The sequence below is a fragment of the Drosophila subpulchrella genome, chromosome 3L (assembly GCF_014743375.2).
Source record: "Drosophila subpulchrella strain 33 F10 #4 breed RU33 chromosome 3L, RU_Dsub_v1.1 Primary Assembly, whole genome shotgun sequence".
Lineage (NCBI taxonomy): Eukaryota > Metazoa > Arthropoda > Insecta > Diptera > Drosophilidae > Drosophila > Drosophila subpulchrella.
In genome coordinates this window covers 21,536,133-21,559,166 of record NC_050612.1, presented here as the reverse complement: position 1 = coordinate 21,559,166, position 23,034 = coordinate 21,536,133, and the positions used below count along the sequence as shown (strand labels likewise).

General features: G+C 40.3%; 4 protein-coding genes across 11 annotated transcripts; 1 reads left to right on the top strand and 3 right to left on the bottom strand.

Moving 5' to 3' along the window:
• Window positions 1-22: 22 nt before the first annotated feature.
• On the bottom strand, window positions 23-868 carry LOC119552741. Its single transcript, XM_037862506.1, has one exon. It carries the CDS (start codon window positions 586-588, stop codon window positions 352-354), a length of 237 nt encoding a protein of 78 aa, XP_037718434.1. The 5' UTR covers window positions 589-868; the 3' UTR covers window positions 23-351.
• Window positions 869-1,306: 438 nt separating this feature from the next.
• LOC119552738 lies at window positions 1,307-2,986 on the bottom strand. The gene is made up of 2 exons (XM_037862504.1): window positions 2,618-2,986; window positions 1,307-2,551 (listed from the first exon to the last, which is right to left on the bottom strand). Exons 1-2 carry the CDS (start codon window positions 2,925-2,927, stop codon window positions 2,181-2,183), a joined length of 681 nt encoding a protein of 226 aa, XP_037718432.1. The 5' UTR covers window positions 2,928-2,986; the 3' UTR covers window positions 1,307-2,180.
• A 1,344-nt stretch (window positions 2,987-4,330) lies between these two features.
• LOC119552735 (cAMP-dependent protein kinase type I regulatory subunit) lies at window positions 4,331-22,960 on the bottom strand. Of its 8 annotated transcripts, none has more exons than XM_037862499.1 (6): window positions 11,978-12,072; window positions 10,744-10,809; window positions 6,407-6,766; window positions 5,966-6,340; window positions 5,761-5,900; window positions 4,331-5,330 (listed from the first exon to the last, which is right to left on the bottom strand). In XM_037862499.1, the coding sequence occupies exons 2-6, from the start codon at window positions 10,750-10,752 to the stop codon at window positions 5,246-5,248; spliced, it is 969 nt and encodes a 322-aa protein (XP_037718427.1). In that variant the 5' UTR covers window positions 10,753-10,809; window positions 11,978-12,072; the 3' UTR covers window positions 4,331-5,245. The 8 variants fall into 8 exon arrangements, with proteins under 8 accessions (XP_037718427.1, XP_037718426.1, XP_037718425.1 ...); XM_037862498.1 differs by having other exon boundaries at window positions 10,744-10,894; window positions 11,978-12,068; XM_037862497.1 differs by lacking the exons at window positions 10,744-10,809; window positions 11,978-12,072 and adding an exon at window positions 22,262-22,960 and having other exon boundaries at window positions 5,761-5,897.
• On the top strand, window positions 20,470-21,735 carry LOC119552739 (histone-like protein 18C). The gene is made up of 2 exons (XM_037862505.1): window positions 20,470-20,934; window positions 21,053-21,735. The coding sequence occupies exons 1-2, from the start codon at window positions 20,638-20,640 to the stop codon at window positions 21,431-21,433; spliced, it is 678 nt and encodes a 225-aa protein (XP_037718433.1). The 5' UTR covers window positions 20,470-20,637; the 3' UTR covers window positions 21,434-21,735.
• Window positions 22,961-23,034: the final 74 nt, after the last annotated feature.

Genomic DNA, 23,034 nt, shown 5'->3' with positions numbered 1-23,034 from the left:
CTACCTTAATTGCCGTTCCAGCTATCGTTCAAGTTACTTTATTTACAATATCAATGTACATGTAACCTAACCTTAGGGCAAACAAACGAACAATTAATTGACTAGAGGACCAGCGCGTTAAATGTAGTTAATTTCTACTCGTAAGCCTAGTTTCGTGCATTTATGTTTCTATATACTATATGTATATCAACAGGCGTCTAGATTTTGTGGCTCGTGCGAGTGGGTGGTTTGCAGCTGGCGTTTCTCGTGCTTCGCTCCAATCGCCCGAATTAAAACCGGAGCTCCGACATCCGACTGAGATTCTCGCCACCAGTCTTCTCTCGCAGCCAGCTGCGCTGCACCCCATCCATCCTAACCGGTTTTCATGGCGTCTAGCTCCATGATGGAGGTCTTCAGCGGCTGGGCGGCGGAGGCGGAGGCAATAGGAACCGATGATAACTCGCTGCTGGAGCTGCGATACAACAGCTTGTGGACCACATTGACCAGTATGAAGCACAAAATCAGCACTAGCAGCGACATAAAGACGTAGGCCAAGACCAGCGGTGTGTCCGAAATGGGATCCAGCATGATGAAGATCGGTTTTTGCATATATGTACGATGTATGTTTCAAAATTTTTTTGTTACTTTTGACTTTGTACTCGCTTCCCCGTAAAGAAATGTGGATGAGTGTAGGTCCAAAACAACAGACAGCTCAGGTTCAGGTAAAGAGACGACGGGTCGCAACGCGTATGTTAATTAGCCACTCGATAGCATATATAGCGTTTGTATGATATTCTGGAATTGTGACCGCGTCGGCGTTTCGTGTGTATGTCGCTTGACACCTGCCCGAGAACTGAAACGAGCCGAGAGCGCTAAATGAATGGAACTTTGCTTGGCATTACGTATACGCTTCGTTGCCAGACTGTTGTTCGTCCAGTTTGGTTTCTTCTCTTTTCGTTTTTGGTCGTCTTGATAAGCCCCTTGTGCAATAGAATCTGTAACTTGGGCTGAGATTAGAAAAGTTTTCCAGTTTGGAGTTCCGTTCGATTGGGAGCCACTTTTCACATCTGGCAACTTTTCGAGAACCAGCTACATTTATAGCCCATGGAGTGGGGAATTCCAGTCGCATTCATATTCGCCTTGCAATCAAATCAAAAAACGCTGCCTTCTTAATTGGCCCCGTCAATAAAGAATGAAATGGCGTCAAGCGAATTGCTTGGGGTCTCTCGAGTCGGCGAGATCTGGTTGGGGGGCTAGTGATTTCGGCAATTGGCCCGGTCTGGAGAGCTCTTTATCTATTGATAAGGAATACCACAGTCGACATGATAAGCCTCGAAAAACACGGGCCACACAAATTAAGATTGTGGGTCATGGGAGTGGGCATAAATTATTTCTTTCTTTGGGTATACAGGAAATTAGGATCTTAAAAAATAAAAAAAATATTGCAACTCACCAAAGTTTTATTAATATAGAAAACACTATAAAAAATATAATATTAAAATATTTAGAAAAATGATTTAAAGCCCTATAAAGTTTATTTGTTTATGATCTTTTATGAATTGCTTGGCTTATGCCAGTCCTTTAAACTACCACTAACTTCCAGAATTTTTATCAATATCTATCCTTTTATAGCTAAACACCAACAATTTTAATGAAACGTGACTAACTTGATCCCCATTTCCAACAAATACCTAATCAGTTGTAGACTTCAGATTTGTTTCGGCTATGGATTGATATAGATTTGTTCCGGGAAAAGCTGTTGGGAATGTTGATTTGTTTATTATGCCATTAAATGCGCAATAATAACTTAATTTTAGATTATACATAGTATAAGCCTTGTTAATCTTAGAAAAGCTAATAGGAACATAAAGCATAAAGCTTTCAATTAATAGAAAACAAATAAAATGGGGAAACCATTCCTTACTTTGTAGAAATATTAAAAATCCCAGAGAGGGAAACTTTAACCCCTGCTAGCAAACATACGCACGCCCCTGTTCCACTGACTTTCACCTTCGTTGTCACGCGATTCCCATAAGCTGGCGTGAGCTCAGCGCCCGACCCACTGACCCACCCGTCGACCGTGGAGCCTCCACCCCATTGATCTTTGTATACAATTTAATAAAACGAGTTATACCACATTAAGGCATTCTGTGGCTATAAAGACGGCCTATCACCCCCTATTATCCAATGCCAACACCCGCTTAATCCGGTAGCCGGGAGTTTCGACGCGAGCTCACGGGACGACAGGCAGCGGCGGTATCCGTGCACTGGGCATCCTGACTTTCCTTCGCCTCCTGGATCACATCTTCGAGGGTCAACTGCGTCCGGCTGTCCAGCCTCGGTTCCGGCCGCCTTTGGTTGCACTTGAGCATGACCTTGAGGCGCGGGATCTTTGAGAGGTGATCAAAGAACCGAACTATGTGCACGGATCCCGAAGGCCTCGGCTCTGCGGCAGCACACACGGGCCCATCCCGGCAGTTGCACAAAAAACTTATGGCCTTGCGACTGGAACTCACATCGAACTCGGCGCTGACCAGGTAGCAGGGCTCCAGGGAGAGCACTATGCGCAGGACTAGAGGGAAAGAGAACCCGGGAGGAAGAGCTGGCCGAGCAAGAGTCGCACTGGCACAAGGCTTACCCGACGACGACTCCAGGATCTGCGAGCGGTTCTGGATCCAAACGGAGCGCAGGCTGGGCTGATTGGAGCGAGGATTGCGCAGCGAGCCGTCCAGGTATTCCCGCATGGTCATCGCATGGTTGGAGTGACGCAATCCCAGGAGCTGTTGACGTGATGTTCCGGGCAGGGCGGCCAGCGGCAGATTGTCGTACACAGACACGTAGATCTTGTGGCTTATATAGACCACCACGAAGCACAGGATGACGATTAGCAGTCCGATCAGCAGGTAAGTGAAGAGTGTGGGTATAAAGAAGATGGCGTCCAGAAACATGGGGCCGTTCAACCGGAAGTGCTAGCTCACTGACAGGATACGCAAATCTACAGAGAGGGTTTCGGGAATCCATGGGAGGAGCTTCGGTTCTCTTGATTTTTGCAACATCTATGTAAATGTATTTATTTTTCAGATTCTTTTTTGTATTTTTTTGTTCATTTTTTTTTTCTGGTTGGTTTTCTTGTCAGTTTTTATAGATTTCTGCCTTGTTTTTTTTTTGTTTTTACATACGATTTTACATTGATAATATTAGGCTTTTAATTTAATTGTATTCCACTCGATCTCCACTGCCTGCATTTCGGTTTAAAGTTAATCTTTGCATGCCCTTCTTATTCCTTGCCATTTTATTTTATTTTATTTTTCATTTCTAACCCGCCGGCGGGTTCGTTCGACGCCCAAATGGGCGTGGTCTGCACACGGCGCAGACCCCTTACAAATTTCCTAGGCTCAACCTTTTGCATTTTGCTCATTTACTAACAATGTGTCATAGCTCAAAAATCAATGCAGTTTTCTATACTTCTGGGTTTTCTGTAAACTTGTCAAAATTTTATAATTTTTGTCTCCGCTTGAATGCATTTTGAAAATCGCTTTTTTGAGTTATGACTTTCTCTTCAAGTAAATTGGCGATTTGTGTGTGAAAGTGGCTGGATGAGTGTGTGTGTGTGTGTGTGTGATGTAGCAACAGCTAAAGATAATGGTCTGTCGAGCAGATATAAGCTTTACAAATATATACACACAAATTGTTTTGTTGGCTGCTTTTTTTCTGAGTGTTGTAAATGCAACTTCTCGTTTGGGTAATATTAGTTCACACAGATACACACGCACACTCACCCAACACACACGCACACACCCAGATTTTAAATTCTTGTAAAGTTATCTTCTCTTTAGCTGGCAGTTGTTGAAAATGCCTAGTACATCAGTTTCGAAACTTTAGAGGTATTCCATGAACTTAGTATGCACTGATCAAATATTGTCTGAACGAAAATGATAAAATCGATCTTGTGATTAAATTCTTGAAACCAAAAACTGGAAAATATTGATCTTATAAATTCCAATTCCATGAATTTAGTATGCACTGATCAAATATTGTCTGAACGAAAATGATAAAATCGATCTTGTGATTAACTTCTTGAAACCAAAAACTGGAAAATATTGATCTTATAAATTCCAATCTATCATATATTGAACAAAATGTAAATGATTACAAATCGGTTTCTTGTAAACCCAGCAAACATTTTCTTAAAAACACTTCCAAAACTGGAATACCTCTTCTATAACAGTTCAAACCAGGCATTCGCTGTGCTCAAGCTTAAATTAGTCATTAAAGAAATCATAAAACTAGGTTAAGATTACGAAACACCGTTCGATGAAGAAACAAGAAACATGTGGAAAAATCATGAAACTCTCAATGATTTTAATATTTAATTAAATAGTTTCTGACTCGCTGACTTCATGCGCTACGCGTTTACGTTTAAATATAATTTACTAAAATTAAAATTAAAATGGTTAATTAATTGCTGCCTTTGTGTTTTTGTTCTAGACACAAAATAACGAATCAAACAAGCGAAATACAATTTTCTCATTCCTTTCCTATTTTTTCCATGACTTCATGCCTCGTATGAGAGTGTGTGAGTTCGTGTGTCTGTGTTTTGTGCCTGTGTGTGTTGCCATTTTTGTATGATTTTATTTATTACACATATAATCATCTTCTTTATTTTTTTGTGTTAAAAAACATTCAGATGTCTGGTTGGATATTTAATGAAACGTTTTTTTTTGGGGGGAGGCAGCATGTTCCATAAGTTATAGAAAGAGGTTTCTGTTTCTGTTATTTTTCGAAAAAGAGCCACAGAACTTGACAGAAGTTGAGAGAAATATATAGATATAAAGCCTGGGAAAAATTTATCTCCGAAATCGGGGGTTGCGGGGTGGGGAACATGCCGCCGCAACCTTTGCACAGAGACACACACATACACAATTATGTAACTTCAGCACAACATACAGAATCAGATAATTAACATTTTTTTGGCCCTCAGCCCCACCCACGCATTCTGAATCTCGGCCAGAATCGGGAACTCCATGGCTTTGTGGCAATTAACTTTACACACTTATATAGTTTTCGGTTTCTTGTTTATGCTGCTGAGCGTTTGTTGATTTTTCAATTTCTATCCACCTATTTCTCATCGTCTTCAATTGTTGATTTTGACGTTCGCTGCGTTGTTGTTTTGTTTGTTTTGTCGGTTGTTGTTCTGCTGCCGCTCTGCTTTCTGCTTTCTCCTTGTTGTTGATTTGTTGTAGTGGTTGTTGTCGTTGTTGCTGACTTAAACGGACAACGAGACAAAACTGTTATACTGCGTGATGTTGCGTTTGAGTATGTCGGCGCAGGGTCCCAAAACTCGTTCGAATCTGTAAAAAAAAAATATAAGTTTTAATGTAATAGTTTGGAAATAGTATACATATTTTAGTATGTGGCTATTTCTGACCAATTTACAACATTTCGTAGAATTTTTTAAGTACCAATTATTGGTTTTAAATTTAAGTACTTTATATTTACTTTAACATTTTACCTCTTGACGATCATTACTTATATTTATCAAAATTAACATATACTAAACTTTCCCTCTTCAAAAAGCAATGAAGATACATTTTTTTTCGCGTGTAGATTTTATAGTTTAGAGGCTAAAATAAAATAGTACCTAATAAATATTAGAGTCAAGAGCTAGAACTCTTTTTCCCATGAGTAAAATCGTTTCCTTTTTAAGGCAAACCATTAACAAGATAACGTCTTAATTTTCCCCATCTTAAAATGCTGCTTCCACCGATTCACCCTACTCACCTCGCCCGGTCCAGTTTGACGCACTTGAGCGGCCCGCGTGCCACGACGGTCGCCGCCCGTGGTCGGTCCAAAAGCAGAGCAATCTCGCCAAAGTAATCGCTGCTACCCAGACGGCCCACCTCGGCGGGTTCCTCGCCCTGCTGATAAGATAAATGATTTGATTACTATCTACCCAGGTGTGACAGCCCTAATCCCGGTCACTCACCTCGGATCGCTGCTGCAGAACAACCGCACATCCCTCGAGGATTATGTAGAAATCATCGCCAGCGGCTCCTTGCTTGACAATCGTCTCGCCATCATCGAAGGAGCATGTCTCCAGGGAATCGGCCACTGTCAGGCGCTCCCACTTGTCCAGGCTCTCCAGAATGGAGACGCGCGACAAGAACTCCTCGTACATCTTGCGCTTGCGGATGGTCGAGCCCATCAGGATGCGGCGGTAGGAGTCGCGGTCGATGCCCCACAGCTTCACATCGGTCTTGGCCCGCACGGTGGCGGCGCGTGGAGTGCCGTAGATGAGTGCCAGTTCGCCAAAGCTGCCGCCCTCGCTGATGGTGGTCACCAGTTCGGAGTTGACAAAGACCTAGAAGGTATGAAAGTAAGTTAATAATTTAAATTAAATTTTTACTAAACCCCCCAAGATACTCACATCCACCTCGCCCACATCGATCACGTAGAAATTATCGCCCTCGTCGCCTTGCTGGATGATATTCTCGCCGGCAATGTGATTCACGGGGAACATGGCATCGAATATATCGGATCGCTCGCTCTCGTCCAAGTGGGCGAAGAGGACGTTCTTGGCAATCGCCTTGGACAGGGCATTCATTGTCTTGTAGTCCTTGGGCACCACCTTCTTCACATAGTTGGCGGCATCCTCCTCGGTGACGGGCTCGGCGGAGATTCCGCCGCGCCGGCGAACCGGTGGAGCAGCTGTCTGTGGCATCGGGCTGAGATCTTCGCAGTCGTCGGGGCTGATTACCTGTCTACTGGCATCCAGTTTGACTTGTTCCTGCGAATGATAAAAATAACCAATATGATGAGTATTTTGGGTTTGGTTTATGCCACACAAATCACGGTTCATTATCTTAGGGGTTTATCATTTTATCAGAGTCTCTAAGTAAAGACAAATATGATGTTGTATAGTTTGTAGACCAATTACAAATATAAGAGTATAAATGTAAAATGTTAAAGGTTAAAGGTTAATATTTCCCCTCCCTCACTTTATGGAACTTTGGAAACAGGAATGATTGAATCGCTGCGGGAGTTGACTTTCAAGGTGCGTGTAAATAGCCAGATTAATGTGCGTCACTCTCAATAGATCTATGGCAACTGCAACCAGTGGTTGTTTTCTGCAGCATTTTGTGCATTTTTCCGGAGATGCGCCGCACCCGGGAAAGCTCCACCCGCCCACATCCGCCACTCATAAGCTCCATTAGCGCGTCGGGAATCAAAAGAGCCGATACGGGGAGCTAAAGAGCTTTACATCCTGACTTTTGCTGCGCATTCCGATGCCTCGGGCGTCCCTATGCAAATCCCGAGCTACTCCCACCCAAAAGCTGCACTGTCCAGCTGCCCAATTGCAGTCCGTTTCCCATCGTGACGTCAAACCAGTCGAGCAGAAATGGCCAGCTGCCCCAAGATGCTGATTAAGTTGCATTAAATTGTCACTCAACGTGACTGCAAGTGGCGGTTATGGCAGCAATTGAAATGCGTTAGGATCAGTGCCCTATAAATAGGCTGCTCTACTTGAAGATATCTCGCAGGCAGCCAGCATTTTGGGTAGCCAGAACAGACATTATCTGGATTAAATGTGATGTTAAATATCAAAATAATAAATGTTAGGCATGGGGGTTTTCAAGGTACAGAGCTATTAAGCAAAACAAGCCTATAATTTTTATTTTACTTCCATTTTGGGTAGCCAAAACAGACATTTTATGGATTCAATTTGATGTTGAAGATCAAAACTAGTAGACGTAATGCATTGTGGATTTATAGATATAGAACTATTAAGCAAATGGAGCCTATGATATTTTTTTTACTATTCTAATAATGCTCATGGCTATAAAGACTGATGTTCTTGAACACCTGAAATCATTTGTAGCTTAAGAACATTTGTTTATTTTTAAAGATAGTTTCCAAACACCTAGGGCATTACCCGAAAATTCTTCATAGTCTAAACATATTTCAATAAAAAATCCAAGTCATAGAAGTATTCACGTTTAATATAAAAATAATTGCACTTGATTTGATTCTCCCAAACCGACCGCAACCTCTTGAACGAAATTACTTTACCAGCCAGCCATAAACATAGTCGTGCCCCGCAAAGAACTTCAAATGAACGACGCTGCTCATTAATTTTTATTGTCTAAACAATTGTGTATTATAGCAAGCCAAAAACCGCATCAAGTACGCAGGAATAGGGTAAACAAGGCGGTGGGCGAAAAAAGAATGGGAAAATAAAAACAGAGAGCCACAATTAATCGGTGAGCTAAGCAATTTGCCAGCCGATCATGGATTGTGGCTGACGATAGCGATCTACTCAATGAATGTCGCCTCCATCGATTGACGGAGCTCTTGGGTGGCTGCCAGTCAGCTGAAGGAACCTGAAGTCAGGTGTCAAAACAGAATATAATTGAGTGCTGCCGCCCAAAAGCATCAACGCTTGGCATACAAATGTCTGTTAATTAAGCAGAGTAAAGTCAGGCTTATTCGCCGAGGATTTGTATTCCCAATTACCAAGTTAAAGCTAAAAAATGCTAGAATATTTTTTAGAATTAAACATTTAACATGAAACATTTACAAAAGGTGGGGAAACGAATTTGTATCTCTAATTACTGGACTATATATTTTTTATGGAAGCATGCCATAACGCTCAGTGAAATAACACCCATTTGGTCTTCAATTTAAAAATGTCTGATATTTATTTGTTGAGAAGAACAAGATTAAACAAAAATTCGAACTTTTTATTCTTTAAAAAAAATTACTAATAGGAATTTTGGAAAGTTCTGTGATAGAACAGTAAATATTAATATTTTTAATGCAGTAATATGATTTGTGCATAAACCATAGACTTTATGGACTGCAAAGTTGTATGAATAATTCCCAATAAGCCAAGTTCAGAGCTGCCAAGTATGTAAATTGCATACTCTAGTTTATCATGCAGTCAGCTTACTGGGTGGCAGTATCAAAACATCACCCCCCCCTCGTTTTGCATTTGCAAAAGTTTGCAACTTTGTTTATGGCCATTTAGTCAGGGACAGGGCCCAGAACGGAGAATGGAGAACGGAGAGCCCAGAACCCGGCACTTGGAGAGGCGCGTGTGGCAGCGATGTGACCGTGACCTTTGTGCAGACGCGGAGTCGGCGCCCAGTCGACTTATGGCCCTGGCCCTGGCCATGGACATGGCCATGAAGCACCCGACGACTAACAACCAGCAACCCACGACCAACCCTCCGGCCCACCCATAAACCAACCACTCTCATCTCACCCCTTGACCCCCCTGATTTTCCTCGCGATTTTCCCGGACGGAGCTGCGCGGCTCTCATCTTTTGGTGACGTTCCCTGTGTCATATTAAACGGAAATCGATTTCACATTGCAAATTGAATCCAATCCCCGCCCGGATGGGTTGACTTTGCGGTACCGCCCCGCCTGATTGGATGGTGTTCGTTCAGTCGTTCATTCGGTTATTCGTTCGCCTTCCACGCTCAGGGGCCCTGACTTTAAAGTGGAGTCTTGTCACCAGACCCGCCTTATCAACGAGCTCGCTAATAAAACAGCGAACAACATTTATGGGAATCATGACAAATGCAGGTCTTGATTAGATGACGACAATTGGCGGGACAAGGTGGGGCCCTGTGCGAAGGGTGGGCCAGGTTGTGGTGACGGTTCGGTAATGAAGACTAATTACCCCGCATTTTCACCTATTACGAAATCAATTGTTTAACAATCTTGTAGGGCTGCCAACAGAGTTGTTAACAAGGTATATCTTAACAAACATTAGCAAAAAGCTGTTTTATGTTTTTAATAAACTTTAGGGTCTTTAAAAAGGTAACAATTTCGAATAGAACTAGTTCTCTTTAAACTAGTGTATCCCTTTACTGAATAATCATAAAGAAGACATGCAAAATAGGGTATACACAATCTAAAATGATAGAAAACCCTGTATGATTATAATTTGGCGACAATAACAAGGGAAACCATAGTATAGGATCTATCATTTATAGCTGTGAATACATTCCTCAAACTAACGAATGACCCATAAATATTTTAATGATTATTCACATATGGGAATAGAAAAATTCCGAAAAATGTTTACACTTGTACAATTCTTTCTATATTTATTTATGTCACACTTAAACAGCTAATGGTGTAAGAAAGTAATATACTTTAAATACCATTTTCCAGATGATGTAAGTAATTTTAATGGATTTTTCCTGCCAATTCCTCTTATATAATAGTGCATTAAACGTAAAAAAAAGATAAATCCCACAAATGCCCAGAATAAAGGTTTTAAAAGCTAGTTTTATTGCTCTTATCTGGCTGAGAAGATTTCGTCGCGGGGGGTGAAAAAGAAAGCGAATTACCAGAGCGACAATAAAACTCTGATGAGGCGACAAATAGGGCCACATGCTGTGAGGTAGGACCCAGAACATACAGTAGGACCCAGAGAACATACGTATGCCATGTAGTGGATACAATGGACATGGCGGCATTGTTGCATCCAATGAGCATGAATAAAAACCAGCGGAGGCGTCGACTTCTGTGGGGAACAAGTCCGCGGAAAAAAAGCAAAAGCGAATGCACACAATTGTGCAACGGAATACTAAATATTTACCTCTATGAGGGTGTTTTTTTTCTATTATTTCTGTATTTTTTTTTGTTTTTTTCTGTTGATGAATGAGCGCTTATTGAATAGACGTACAAACTAGACTTATGGTCTACAAACTATGACAGCCACTAAACAGACTCATTTATTTATGGCAAACCTTAGACATGTTTCTCCTGTGTTGGTGCTAGTGTGTGTGTGTGCTGTGGTGTGTGCCTGTGTGTATCTGTGTGAGAGTTTTTGTTCTTTAGTTATCCGTGTGTTGGTGGCTGTGCTACTTATGTGCAACAAATTGTGAAAACGTCTCGCTTCTAATATGGACACAGAAAAACAAACAACAAACAGTAGTTGAAAAACGCGCGACGTGAGATTTTCTGTAGAAGATCTCAAAGATTTTCACTCTCGGATTTGTAATAATGTTGCTTTGCTGACAAGAAAAACAACAGCAGAAAGGAAAAAAAAAACAAGAGCGGACAGAAATATATTATAAAAATATTACGTATACGCGGCGTGGACAGGCGAGCATAAACAGCCGCCAGCAGCAATGACAAATCCAATGTCAAAGTTTGATAAAAATAAATATTCAAAAATGCTGCGAGCAGCTCTGAAACAATTTTCGGTAAATTGGAAATACTTTTGGTTAGCCAAAAAACAGATTTTCAAATAAGTAAGCCACTTAAAAATTAAAAAATGTAAGGGCTACGAAAAAAGATAATGGGGCCTTAAGGCACATAAACAATATTTTTTGGCCAGGTCATTAAAAGGTTCAAAAGTTCTAGAAACAGCTAAGTAATAATTGTTTTAAAATTTCAAACAAATAAAAATGTAAAAAACAAAAAGACAAAGTAAAAGAAAACTTGGCTATCACTGCGTATGATTTATATTTAAAATTTAAAACAAATTTTAAAAATAAAATACCTTTCTGGTTTTCAGGGGTTTTTTTTTTTAAATTAGAATATCAAAGCTTGAGTTTTATTTAAAGAATATTTAAAAGTAATGAAATTAGCTCAATTTAAGATTGTTCCCCACTGCGTATGATTGATATTTACGCTATATGGGCTATTAAAAGAAATCGCAGCGAATTTAATTGGCATAAATGAGCAACAACGGCTATGAGATATAAAATTATATAAAAAAGAAATCCTAAAAATATATTTATGAGATCGTGCGTCACTAGACCCCCGCATTATACACATAAATATTTGATTTAATTTTCCCGCCAGTGTCCAATTTAATTTTGTTCACTTTGCTCCTTCGCTTTTCTGCTGTTTTTCCTGCCATTTATAATTGCTTAATTAATCCAATTGCCAAGGAACACACAGTGTTCTTGTTCTTCTGGCTCAAATGGTTCTTGTTTTTTCTGTGTTTTCTGTTTTTTCTGTGTGTTTGTCTACCCGCTGTTTCCGTTTTAATTATTTAGTTGTTGTAAGCTGTTGTTTTTGCAGCAGCAGTCGCGACTTTCGATTCAGCGAATGTCTTTTTTCGCGTATTTACAAAACGGAGGCGCGACACAAACTGAAAACTCAATTCGAAATTCGCGTTCAACTTGCGACAATCGACGTCGACGTCGCAGTCAGCGCTGGCAGAGGCGCTGCGCCGACGTCGGCAGAGGCAGCGACTGTGGCTTCATCTTTCCACACTAGTTGCCCTCACATGTGTGTGTATCAGTGTGTGTATGGTTGGGTGGGTGTATCTATGTGTGGTTGGGTGGGTCGGCGATACCGTTATGTGGTATAGGGCTGGTGGATTGCCGACCATTTTGCGGTTTGTGGTAGGTTTTTAAGCGGCTAAATGATCCAAGATATGCTGGCCAGTAGCCTCAATGTGTAATTACACAGGGAAAAACCTTTAAACTTTTTTCATAATTTCTCTTTTTATTTTTAAAATTATACCTCTGTATATTTATCAAAAAATTCAAAACAATTTTTTAATCCTATCAAAACAAATTAAAATCATATTCATTTCATAAGACACAATATTGTATTAAGTGTAAGAGTATTAGAAAAAGGTTCAACCACATGTAAAACCTATTTATTAAAGTATCTTAAAAAAATCCAATAAATTAAACTACAAGACTAGACCCAATTTTCTTCTGGTTCAGTTAATTTAACAAATATTAAAAATTTTAAGGAATTTTATTATTGTTTATCTATTTATCTAATATTTTTTTGCACGTCTATAAAAATATGTAAAATATCAAAAAGTTACAAATTGTACACATTTGTTTTTCTCAATGTATGAATGAAGGTTAGCGAAAAGAGCAAAGTTATAAAAAATAAAAGTAAACAATAAAAGAGGTAGGTGTAATGAGCAACAACAAGAGGATTAATAAAGACCGAATATGACAATGCAAAATTTCAATGCCAAACAAACTTTAAACAAAAAAAAATCGATTTGAAATTATGGTAGAGCACTTAAAATAAATCCTATAAGAAAGAAATCATATATTTTATCTAGACAGAAATTCAAAAAATGTAAATCCAATAAATTTTAAGCTTTATATTAAATGTATGTGTTAAATTACTTTAATTTCTTGCAGTGCAAGCACAATTTGTCCCAGAGCAAACGACTTGGAAGAAAGTAAAAGTCACCACAAGCCCACAAAAAAATCAAAAGAACAATCCGGCGAATGGAAATCGCACAGAGCAAATACAAACTACAAAAGAGCAGCTAATGGCCGCCACCAATTATGCGGCCAAGAGAGATATTTGCTGAAATATGGTAGTAAAAATGGGAGAATTGGAGGCAATTCTCAGTCTCTCATGTCTCGCAGTGTACACAACACAAATCAATTTGAGCGGCAGTGCCAAGAAGACAAGAAAAAATCGCGAAATGAAAAACAAAAAGAAATCCAAAGATTGTAGGCGGCTTTTAAAAACATATATATTTCCCCAAGGCAGCGGTGAAAACAAATTTGATTTGCTACACTGGCGATTTATAGTTTCGCGAGACCATTAAATAAACAAGCAAATTCACTGACACTCACTTTGATAAATTGTCAATAACAATTACATTAACCATTATGATGTGGCTATCTGTAGATCTCTAGGTTTAATGTCTCGCTGCCACATGGCGTATACGCAATGTGCAAAGGCAAGGGCACAGATTTAGGCACTTGAAGCCAGGGGATGCTCTCGTTAGGCGATGAGAACTCGAGGGGTCCGAGAGGCGAAGTGCCCTCGATGTCGCCTAGTTGGGAATACCTATGTGTGGCAGTTGTCTGGGGGGAGGCAGTGGAGGAACCTTGAGGCTATGCAGGTGACACGACAGGTTAAGTGTGCCAATTTGTGCAGCGCCTGGAGGAGAAAAACCACTCAAGAGAGTCTAGTGCCGACGACAATTGGCTGCATCTTCCTCCGAGTCCACTGGGAGAGCTGATTTCCATTCTCATTTCGAGGCATTTCAAATTGCATCTATGTATCTGGTGAGTCAGAAGACATACTCTTCCTAGCTGGCTGTCTTGTAAATTAAAATGTCTATCAAAAAGACAATTGCATGACATTTTTATGTCCCCCTGAGCTTTCTCTCATTCGTTGGGGAATTTGAAATGTATCAGAATTAGTTATGAGTCAGTTGTTTAGGAGAATTATAATTTGTAGAAAACTGCGAATGTCGAAATATGCGTTGTTGAAAAAAGAATCTTTGAAAATAATACAGACTTTGTTTATTTTTTTATCATTAAAATAATATTACACATCAAAACAAACGTTCTTCCTCGTCACAGAATATATATACTATTTTAATACTATTTTTAATTAAATATTAATAATTTCAAGTCTTTAATATATGTATATCTTATACATATATTGGTCTTCAATTAGTACCCCACTGAAAATTGAGAATGAGGTGTCCCCTAACTGGTGTAAACTAAATATTTCAAAAAGAAAACGTAACATCTTCTTAAATTTGTTCTAAAATCATTATTTTACTCCCCCTTCATTAATTTCAGAATTCCTTTAATAAAAATCTCTATGTAAATACATAGATGAAAATGTCTTTTAAGTAATTTTTCTCTCTAAACAAATTAATTATGTATAATGGGGACCTTTAGAACTCTCTCCAGTTGCCATTTCCATTTTCCGTTGTGGCGCGTTGGCAATTTAAATTCCTTTCAGGACACCAAGCAGAACTCATTAAATGTGGGCCAAGCAAAACATTGGCCATAACTTTCTATCGCCTCACGCTTGGATTCACTTTGTCCATGGAGCGGAGAAATTCTGCATGTGAACAGGATGCGGGACTAGGAAATAGGTGCACTAAAATGCGGAAAAGCTTTTTGTCTGCTCGCTTCCTGTTGCTCTTTTCCCCTCCTCACTTTTACCCACCAGATGTGTGTGTGTGTGACTGCGTTTTATAATCGAATTAATTAAAATTTTGCGCCCTACTTGACGCAGAAAATAGCCTTTTCTCTTTCGCACTCTCGTGTGCTTTGCCAGAGGGCTTAAAATTTTCCCACTTTATGGCTGAAAAGACCCGTATAAAATAACCGTGCTGCATCCGCTTTTCCATTCGCCCCCCATCCGCTTTTCCGGCGCCTCGAAAGTGGGTTCAGCAAAATTTCCAATTCAGTGAACTTTTTGTTTTTGCCACGCCCGCTGGAAAGGCCTTTCCACCAGTTATGCTGGGCATAAAATCCTTTTTGTTAGCGTTGGCCTGCATAAACATTATTTTTGGGGACACACGAAAGGTTGATATACACCCTGCTCGATATTGGGTTATCCAGCTGCCCATTCGATGTCCTGCGAGAAAGGACACGCCACAATCGTCGACACAGCTGTCAGCGAACGGTCGGCCATCCAGCAAATTGACAGCCGAATCCTTCAATGTAACCCAATGACGTCAGTGGGACAAAAGGATCTCAGGTTTTCCTAAAAGGTACTGTGGGGAATTTTTAATTTGGCAACTGTTGCTCGTCGACTTGGAGCCCTTTTTATTAGCCAAATTATTCATGGACAGCCGGTGGAGGAGCTGCGTTTATAAGCCGCTTTAATGGATCGGTAAACACACAAAAGGTCGCCGCATCCGGCAGATACGGATACGCATTTTGCCAGAAACTTTTCCACAAATGGTCGCCGTCTCTTTTATATATTTTTCTGTTCATATTATTTACACAAAAGTTTCGATTCCCGATAAATGACGACCCCAACTCAAGCGTAAAATAAACGATAATTTATTTATGCGAAAGAAGAGCGGCTGGAGGTGGAGAAAGGTTTTCTGGAGCGGTGATTATATTACCTTCACGCTGCTCAATTATTCACAAAGTTCGATGGCAGGACAAAAATAAGCAAAGCTTTTGTGCCAAATTTCAATATCCAGTGTATCAAGCGTAATCCCCACGATTCCAATCATAAATCACTTTCTTTGGCTTCACTTAAAAATATCACAGAAATTGTTTCCATGCGATGCGAAAGCATAAAAAGAAAATTATTCCTAATAAAAATTACAATTTAATTCAAGGTCAGATTTCATGGGACCATTTTGGCATCTGCATTGTTTACCAGTTAACAGCCACTTAAAATAATAATGGCAAATGCTTTTGCGTCCTGGCTGCCGAAAACAGATAGAATTAAAGCACACATCATTTAATTTATTTGGATTTTAAACATAATGCTGTTAAAAATAAATTAGAGGAAAGGCATTTGTTTCCAAATATATAACATGCCGTTGTGAAAAGTGAATTATACGATCGGTTTTAAAGTTATTTGTCAAAACTGGTAGATACTTAAGGTAGCTTTTATTAATTTTAGGTTGATCAAATTATTTTAAAAAATGTTTATATAAGAAGTAATTCAGATTGTTTTATTTTAAAACGAATATCTAAATAATTAATAGAATAGGGGTAGATAGACGGCCAATTTAATATTCTACTCATTGATTTTCGGATTAAGGCCAATTATTGTTATTTGTAATACATGAAAAGTGCTAATGGGTTTGATTTTAGCAATAGGTTTAAAATAAGCCAAATAACTTGTGTCTAGAATGAGGTACCATTAAATCAAGTCAAGTAAGCCCCATAGATAGGTATAAAAACCCGTGACAACACAAATTATTTACCCTGTTAACCGTATTTAACACTTGACAGTTTACCCACCATTTCGCTGGTCAACTTTGTTTCCCTTTTACTTCCGGTTTGTCACTTTTCCTGCCCTCGTTTGGCCAACAATTGATTGTTGTTTGTTTTTATTTGGATTTTATGGCCCTATTCGGCGGACGGACAAAGTCGGCTGGCGACAAAGTATCCGGCGTAGTTTTTGGCACGATTCGGTTGTTAATCAGAGGCCGGCGAGAAACAGCGCCGGTCGGAGTGATGACAGCCGTAAAAGCGGCATTAACACGACCGTAAAACCGGACAATTCGATGATCGCAGCGCCGGAAATCGCGTGGCCATCAATCAGGCAGAACGGACCGCAAACAAGGTGAAATGGTAAATGGTACATAAATAGTAAATTGAGCAGTTAAACTGGCGAAAACTGGCGAAAAGTGAAAGGGACGACGATGGGCAGCTGACGGTGGCCAAAAAGTGACTGAGGCAGCCGAAAGGACGAAAGCAAACTCTCGCAGCCACAGACACACAAATACAATCTCGACGACGACAGGATGACCTTCACCAACACGCACACGCACAAAGGAGAAAGGTTTCCTCCGCACACATACATAATATGTACGTGTACGGATGGCCAAAAAGTAAAGTTTTTCGCACACCAACCCACACACACACGTACAGTTGTGACGCAGCGGAAGGAAAAGCTTTCGCAGGAGAAAAGGAACCAAAGTGCCAAGAGGCAAAAGCAGTAGGAGCGCTCTGATTTCGTTGGCGTTCCCTTCGAGTTTCAAGTGCAAATTCGACATTTACTGGCAAAAAGCTACCGCTAGGGAAGGTAACAACATGGAGTACCCTTCTTATGGGACTTCCAGTAATTAAGATTGATAAATTCATTATAATCTATATTTTCATTCCATTTTAACTTAATTTTAAGGTCTGAAAATCTGCAGTTTTATTCCTAACAACTCCATAATTATTTGTATAATATTATAAACAACCTAAACACTTGTTATGGGAATTACTACATAAATATTTGTTAAATATTATACACCACATAAACACTTTTTATTCTGTTCTAATTACATAATTTAAACCAAATACAATAAAGTTAGTAATGACACAACTCGAAATGTTATTTATATTTTTTTAAACTTCAATATATCCAGAAAAAAAGTTTCCCTTTATTATAGTATTCCTTAATACTATGGCATACTTTTCGGCACCTTAGCAAAGGATTTGGAAAAAGTCCCAAAACGATATGCTTCAATATATTCCGGAAAAAAATTGTTCCTTTTTTATAGTAATCTTTTATATTATGGCATACTAATTAATATTAAATTTAATCAAAATATTTTACAGGGTATTAAGAATTCTAGAAGCCATACCATACTTGTCTCCTTGTTTTTTTATTTCGCCACAACTAACGACATCATAATTTGCAGTAACAAACCGAATCAGCGAAACACACCAACGCAAAATGGAATCAAAGCTTTTCCCATGCGCACACTCCCACTCTTTGAATATTTTCCGCCAAAAGCTTTTCCGCACGAAATAGCAAGTCACTTGTTAACCGATACCAGTTACCCGCTAACCGCTAACCGCAAATCGTTTTCCACTTTTCTGCATTTCACAACTTTCCAACTTACCTCCCGTTCCCGCTCCCGTTCACGCTCACGTTCATTTTCCCGCTCGCGGGCGAGCGTCGAGAGATGCAACTGCAGGCTGCGATCGCTGACGGCATCCTCCTCGGGAATCGTGGTGCAGGATGTGCGGACATGCCGCATCCGATGCACTGCATCCAAGCTGAGCCGGTGCTCATGATCATCCCGCAGCAGGGCATCGAACATGGCCACTCCGCCGTCGATGCTGCTTTCGCGCAGGATGCGACCACCACGTCCACTGCAATGGGGACTCTGATTTAGCTGCTGATTCTCCTGCTCCTGCTGATGATGATGATGATGGTGGTGGTGGTGGGCGGTGGTCACCACGCCCTCCGAAAACGAACGGATGCGCATGGCGCCGTTGGCATCGGTGGTCAGAGCCACCGAGCGGAAACGATCGATGACCGCATCCTGGATGCTATTCACACTCAACTGGTTGCCCATTGTGCGCGGGGGCATAGAAAAAATGGAGCGAACAAGGAGGACTACGCAGGATGCTTCTGCACGGCGCCAGGATGCTAATCCAACTGACAGCGAGTCCGGCATTCAACAGGCAACGTGCCCCAGAGAGGCGCGCTCACATTCACTTTCACACCCACATCCAAACTCAAAAGTCCAGAGAGATAGGGTGGGAGAAAGTGGCTTTATTGGTGGTTGGGGCAACTGGACACTGCCTCCACAGGTGCGCTGTTCTATTTACACTGGTCGGCATATGTATTTTGACAAAATAAAAGTTAAGTATACTCATAACTTGAATTTACTTCTTGTAAACTATAGGCATCAATGGAAAGGTAATTTCAATGCCGTTTGAATGATACAATACATTTCTTTACCCATTCAGTACTTATTGAAAAGGACAAATTTGTGTAAATCAACTTTAAAATTTTTTTTTCAAACTTTTTTCCTCGACTTGAAAACTTAAACTTTTTGATGCAAAAAGTTTCTTCAAACAAAAATAATAGTAACTGCAAAAAGAATTTTTCAAAAATCATTTTCCTTATATTTTTTATGATTTTTTGAAGGTGACAATGTCGGAAAAAATTTGTATGAAAAAGAGAAAAATATGGCTCAAATGCCTGTTTTTAAGCATTTTCAAAAATTCATAAAAAATATAAGAAAAATGATTTTTGAAAAATTCTTTTTGCAGTTACTATTTTTTTTGTTTGAAGAAACTTTTTGCATCAAAAAATTTAAGTTTTCAAGACGAGGAAAAAAGTTTTTAAAAAAAATTTAAAAGTTGATTTACACAAATTCGTCCTTTTCAATAAGTACTGAATGGGTAAAGAAATGTATTGTATCATTCAAACGGCATTGAAATTACCTTTCCATTGATGCCTATAGTTTACAAGAAGTAAATTCAAGTTATGAGTATACTTAACTTTTATTTTGTCAAAATACATATGCCGACCACTGTACATTGCAGCATTGCAAGCTTTCGCTGCAATCTGCCACCCAAAACAAACTTAAAAGCTTCCCGACCCACAGAGAGGATGCAATGCAGTCCTCCGAACGAGTTCCCCACATTTCAAGAGTGTGAGTTTCGAAAATTGAGTTTTATTTAACACTCCGCTCAAAAATAGCCCACAGGTTGTATTGATTTTCGTTTAAGCGGCAGCCAAATGGCCAAGGGACGCTTGTTGCTTTCGAGGGGTTGAAAACCTCGAATGCGAACTCAATCAAACATGATAAATTAAATGCCCTACTTCCACACTTTCCATATCCTTAGAATATATGTAAAGTTCAGAAAAAAACCTGAAAGTACTAAGTTTTTTAACAAATTGTATAAGTGTCCAAAAGTATTGCACCCTTGAACTCAAAAGATACGGATTTTTATTAAAGATTATGTAATATGTTATATGTGAGTATTACGTGTTTCCTTTAATACAGATTTTTTTTTTAGATATTTAAGAACCGCCAGAGGAACTTCCTAATAAAATCTACGAAAAACACTTTAGTAGTTTTAAGTGCATTTGTTTAAAAAGTATTTGATCATGGCTACTGAGATCTAAAACATGTATTCCGAAATAGTTTCAACAGACTACAATCACAGTAAAAGGATCATGGCTACTAAGATCTAAAGTATGTATTCCAAAATATTTTCACAATATTTCAATCGCAGCAACGGTAGACCCTTCATTCAAAGCGAAATTTCAGATTGCCGAGCTAGGGCCAAGATACATTCAGTTTGTATTCTACTTTCCTACGAGACACAACTATTTCTTACAACAAAAAAACCTGATCAAATTCTGTACCATCAGTTTCATACAACATTCTAAAAAATTTTCTCTAAAATTTTCCCGTGATTAATTCAAATTCCGATTCTTTTTCTTGCCCAAAGATACGTAATAATATGAGCACTTTGGAATTAAATGGTAGTGAGATGGGCGATGGAAGCCCGAAGCCAATTGGAACGTCGGAGGAAACGATCGGCGATGTCTGCTCGATCAAGTCTGAGAATAATACCGACTTCGATGGCTACGAGGATATATTGGCTGCCCAGGGTGATGATACTTCTTCCGGCTACATTAATTTTCTGCGGGACTATGTGAAGCGCTATGGCGATTTTTACACATGTGAGGCGTTAGTGCTGGGAGCTAGAGAGCGATGGGCCGATATGTCCTTTCGCCACCGTTGCGATTACTGCGAGGTAAGTTATCCCTATATATCTGCAACTCTTTAGTACATTTAACAGAAAAGAAAACCCAATGAACAAGATGCTTAAGTATTCGCGTTCTAACACTGATCCTAAATATTCCTTTCCACAGAACCCAGCTGAGCTGTTGAAGATAAAATGCGATGGCGATGGCAACATTTACAACTTTGACAGTGACGAGAGTATGGAGAAGCAAGACGTTGCTCCCAGGGACAATTTCTTTGGTGGCCGCAACGTTACCGGCGGTAGCGATAATGTTTGTCACAAAAAGCGTGCGCCCAAGTGCGGTAAGCCCAAGAGAAGTTGCGCCAAACCGAAGCGCACGAAGAGTTGCTCCAAACCGAAGCGCATGAAGAGTTGCGCCAAACCGAAGGCCGCAAAGAGTTGCGCCAAACCGAAGCCCAAGTGCAAGCCTGCTTGTGCCAAAGCCAAGCCGAGGTGCCCCAAGCCCAAGCCTAGGTGCTCCAAGCCTAAGCCGTCGTGCCCTATGTAATCATAGGTCAAAACGCCTCGCCCCCCTTGCCCCTCCCCCCCTTTAGGCCATCTTTCTAAGACCAGAGATCAGACCAAAAATTAAGAATGCTTGTTGGCAGTGCTGGAATCATCGAAGTTGGATAACCTCCAGGGAACCAGGACCTCGAGATAACAGAGCCCAAGTGATTCCCCCCGCTAGGCAGCTTTAACAGAACCGAGGGACGTGGTTCTCGTGCCAGGAAGGCCCCAGTTCGGATTCTCAAGGCCATTACATCAAGCAAATGTAGTTTCGGACAATAAAGGTGTAGTCTGATCGAAAAAGATTTTTTTTTTGGGTAAAGGGTAACCTTTAGGAAATACTGTCACCGGATTATGGATTGTTATTTTTCAGATTCGCTAGGTATCCAATGTTTAGAATACGATTTCGTATATATAACCTGACGGCTGTTACAAAAAATATATACAATAATCCCAGTTATACGCCCTATAGTATAATGCCAGCCTAAAAGTAAGATTCTTAATTTCCTCAACGAAGATCATGTTGAAATCATTTGCTCTACAAAGTCAAAACATTCGGTTAATCTTAAAAATAAGTATATACTCTTATTGTAACACACAAATGGAGTCTGAATTCTTTCGAACTTGGAATCAACTTGATATTTACAGGTAAATTTACAAAAATGTTTACCATTATATCATGTAAAATGGATACCGGAAATGGTACCCTATGATTTCTCTGATTTGAAAAACCAAATTAAAAATCATACGGATCGAATGGATACTGAGTTTAATACAATCCAGTATTATTTCAGTGTAATTTGTAAGGGCATATTGGTTGTAGACTCACCCTTTCTAGTTTCTGGAAGTACTGGCGCAGGAACTGCACGGGGTTCTCGGGTCTGCAGACGCACAGCTGGACGATGCAGTCCTTGAGGACCCGCTGGATGCCATGGGTCTGGATGTAGTGCTCGCACTCCCGCAGGCTCTGCTCCTCCAGCGTTTTGGCCATCATGTAGGACATGTGTGGGTGGGGTGGGTTGACGGATGTGGAGACTATGTGATGTAGATGTATATATGTGGGAAACTGCTTTTCAAGCGCCGCACTACGCAAAATAAATGTGTGTATGTGTGTGTGGACAAGAGTTGAGCGGAGTGCGTGTGTGGGTGTTGGTCAATGTTTCGCTGGCAAATCGGCTGAAACCACAGATAACTTGGCTATATCTCTGATGCACGCGCTTGGCTACACCTGCTGCTTTATCGTCCCGTTCGCTTTGCACCGCTTTCGCAGCTTTTCCTTGCGTTTTTGGCACCGTTTTCCGTTCCGTTTGCGACACACACACACAGCACCCGTTTTCACTTTCGCAAATTTCACGCTTCTGGACCTTTTTGGCCTGTCCTGCTGATAAAAGCCCTTTGCCCCGCACTCCCCCGCAGCATATGGATAGCTCAGTGGCCCTCTAAAAGTCACTTGACTACGTTTTTTTCATAAAAACTTAACTAATTTTCACGCACGTAGTTGTTGTTGTTTCTTATTGGCTGCATGTAGTGGTGGGCGTCTCAGTTGGTCACGCACTTATCGATAGGTTTGTTGGGGAGGCAGTGTGGCGTTGGCCAACACTG

Coding starts and splice junctions, on each gene's coding strand:
- LOC119552741 (XM_037862506.1), bottom strand. CDS start 588: ATGCAAAAACCGATCTTCATCATGCTGGATCCCATTTCGGACACACCG.
- LOC119552738 (XM_037862504.1), bottom strand. CDS start 2,927: ATGTTTCTGGACGCCATCTTCTTTATACCCACACTCTTCACTTACCTG. Junction 2,552..2,617: donor GATCCTGGAGTCGTCGTCGG/GTAAGCCTTGTG, acceptor CTTTCCCTCTAG/TCCTGCGCATAGTGCTCTCC.
- LOC119552735 (XM_037862494.1), bottom strand. CDS start 18,746: ATGCCCCCGCGCACAATGGGCAACCAGTTGAGTGTGAATAGCATCCAG. Junction 5,901..5,965: donor TTCTGCAGCAGCGATCCGAG/GTGAGTGACCGG, acceptor TTATCTTATCAG/CAGGGCGAGGAACCCGCCGA. Junction 5,331..5,760: donor GTCAAACTGGACCGGGCGAG/GTGAGTAGGGTG, acceptor TTTTTTTTACAG/ATTCGAACGAGTTTTGGGAC.
- LOC119552739 (XM_037862505.1), top strand. CDS start 20,638: ATGAGCACTTTGGAATTAAATGGTAGTGAGATGGGCGATGGAAGCCCG. Junction 20,935..21,052: donor ACCGTTGCGATTACTGCGAG/GTAAGTTATCCC, acceptor TCCTTTCCACAG/AACCCAGCTGAGCTGTTGAA.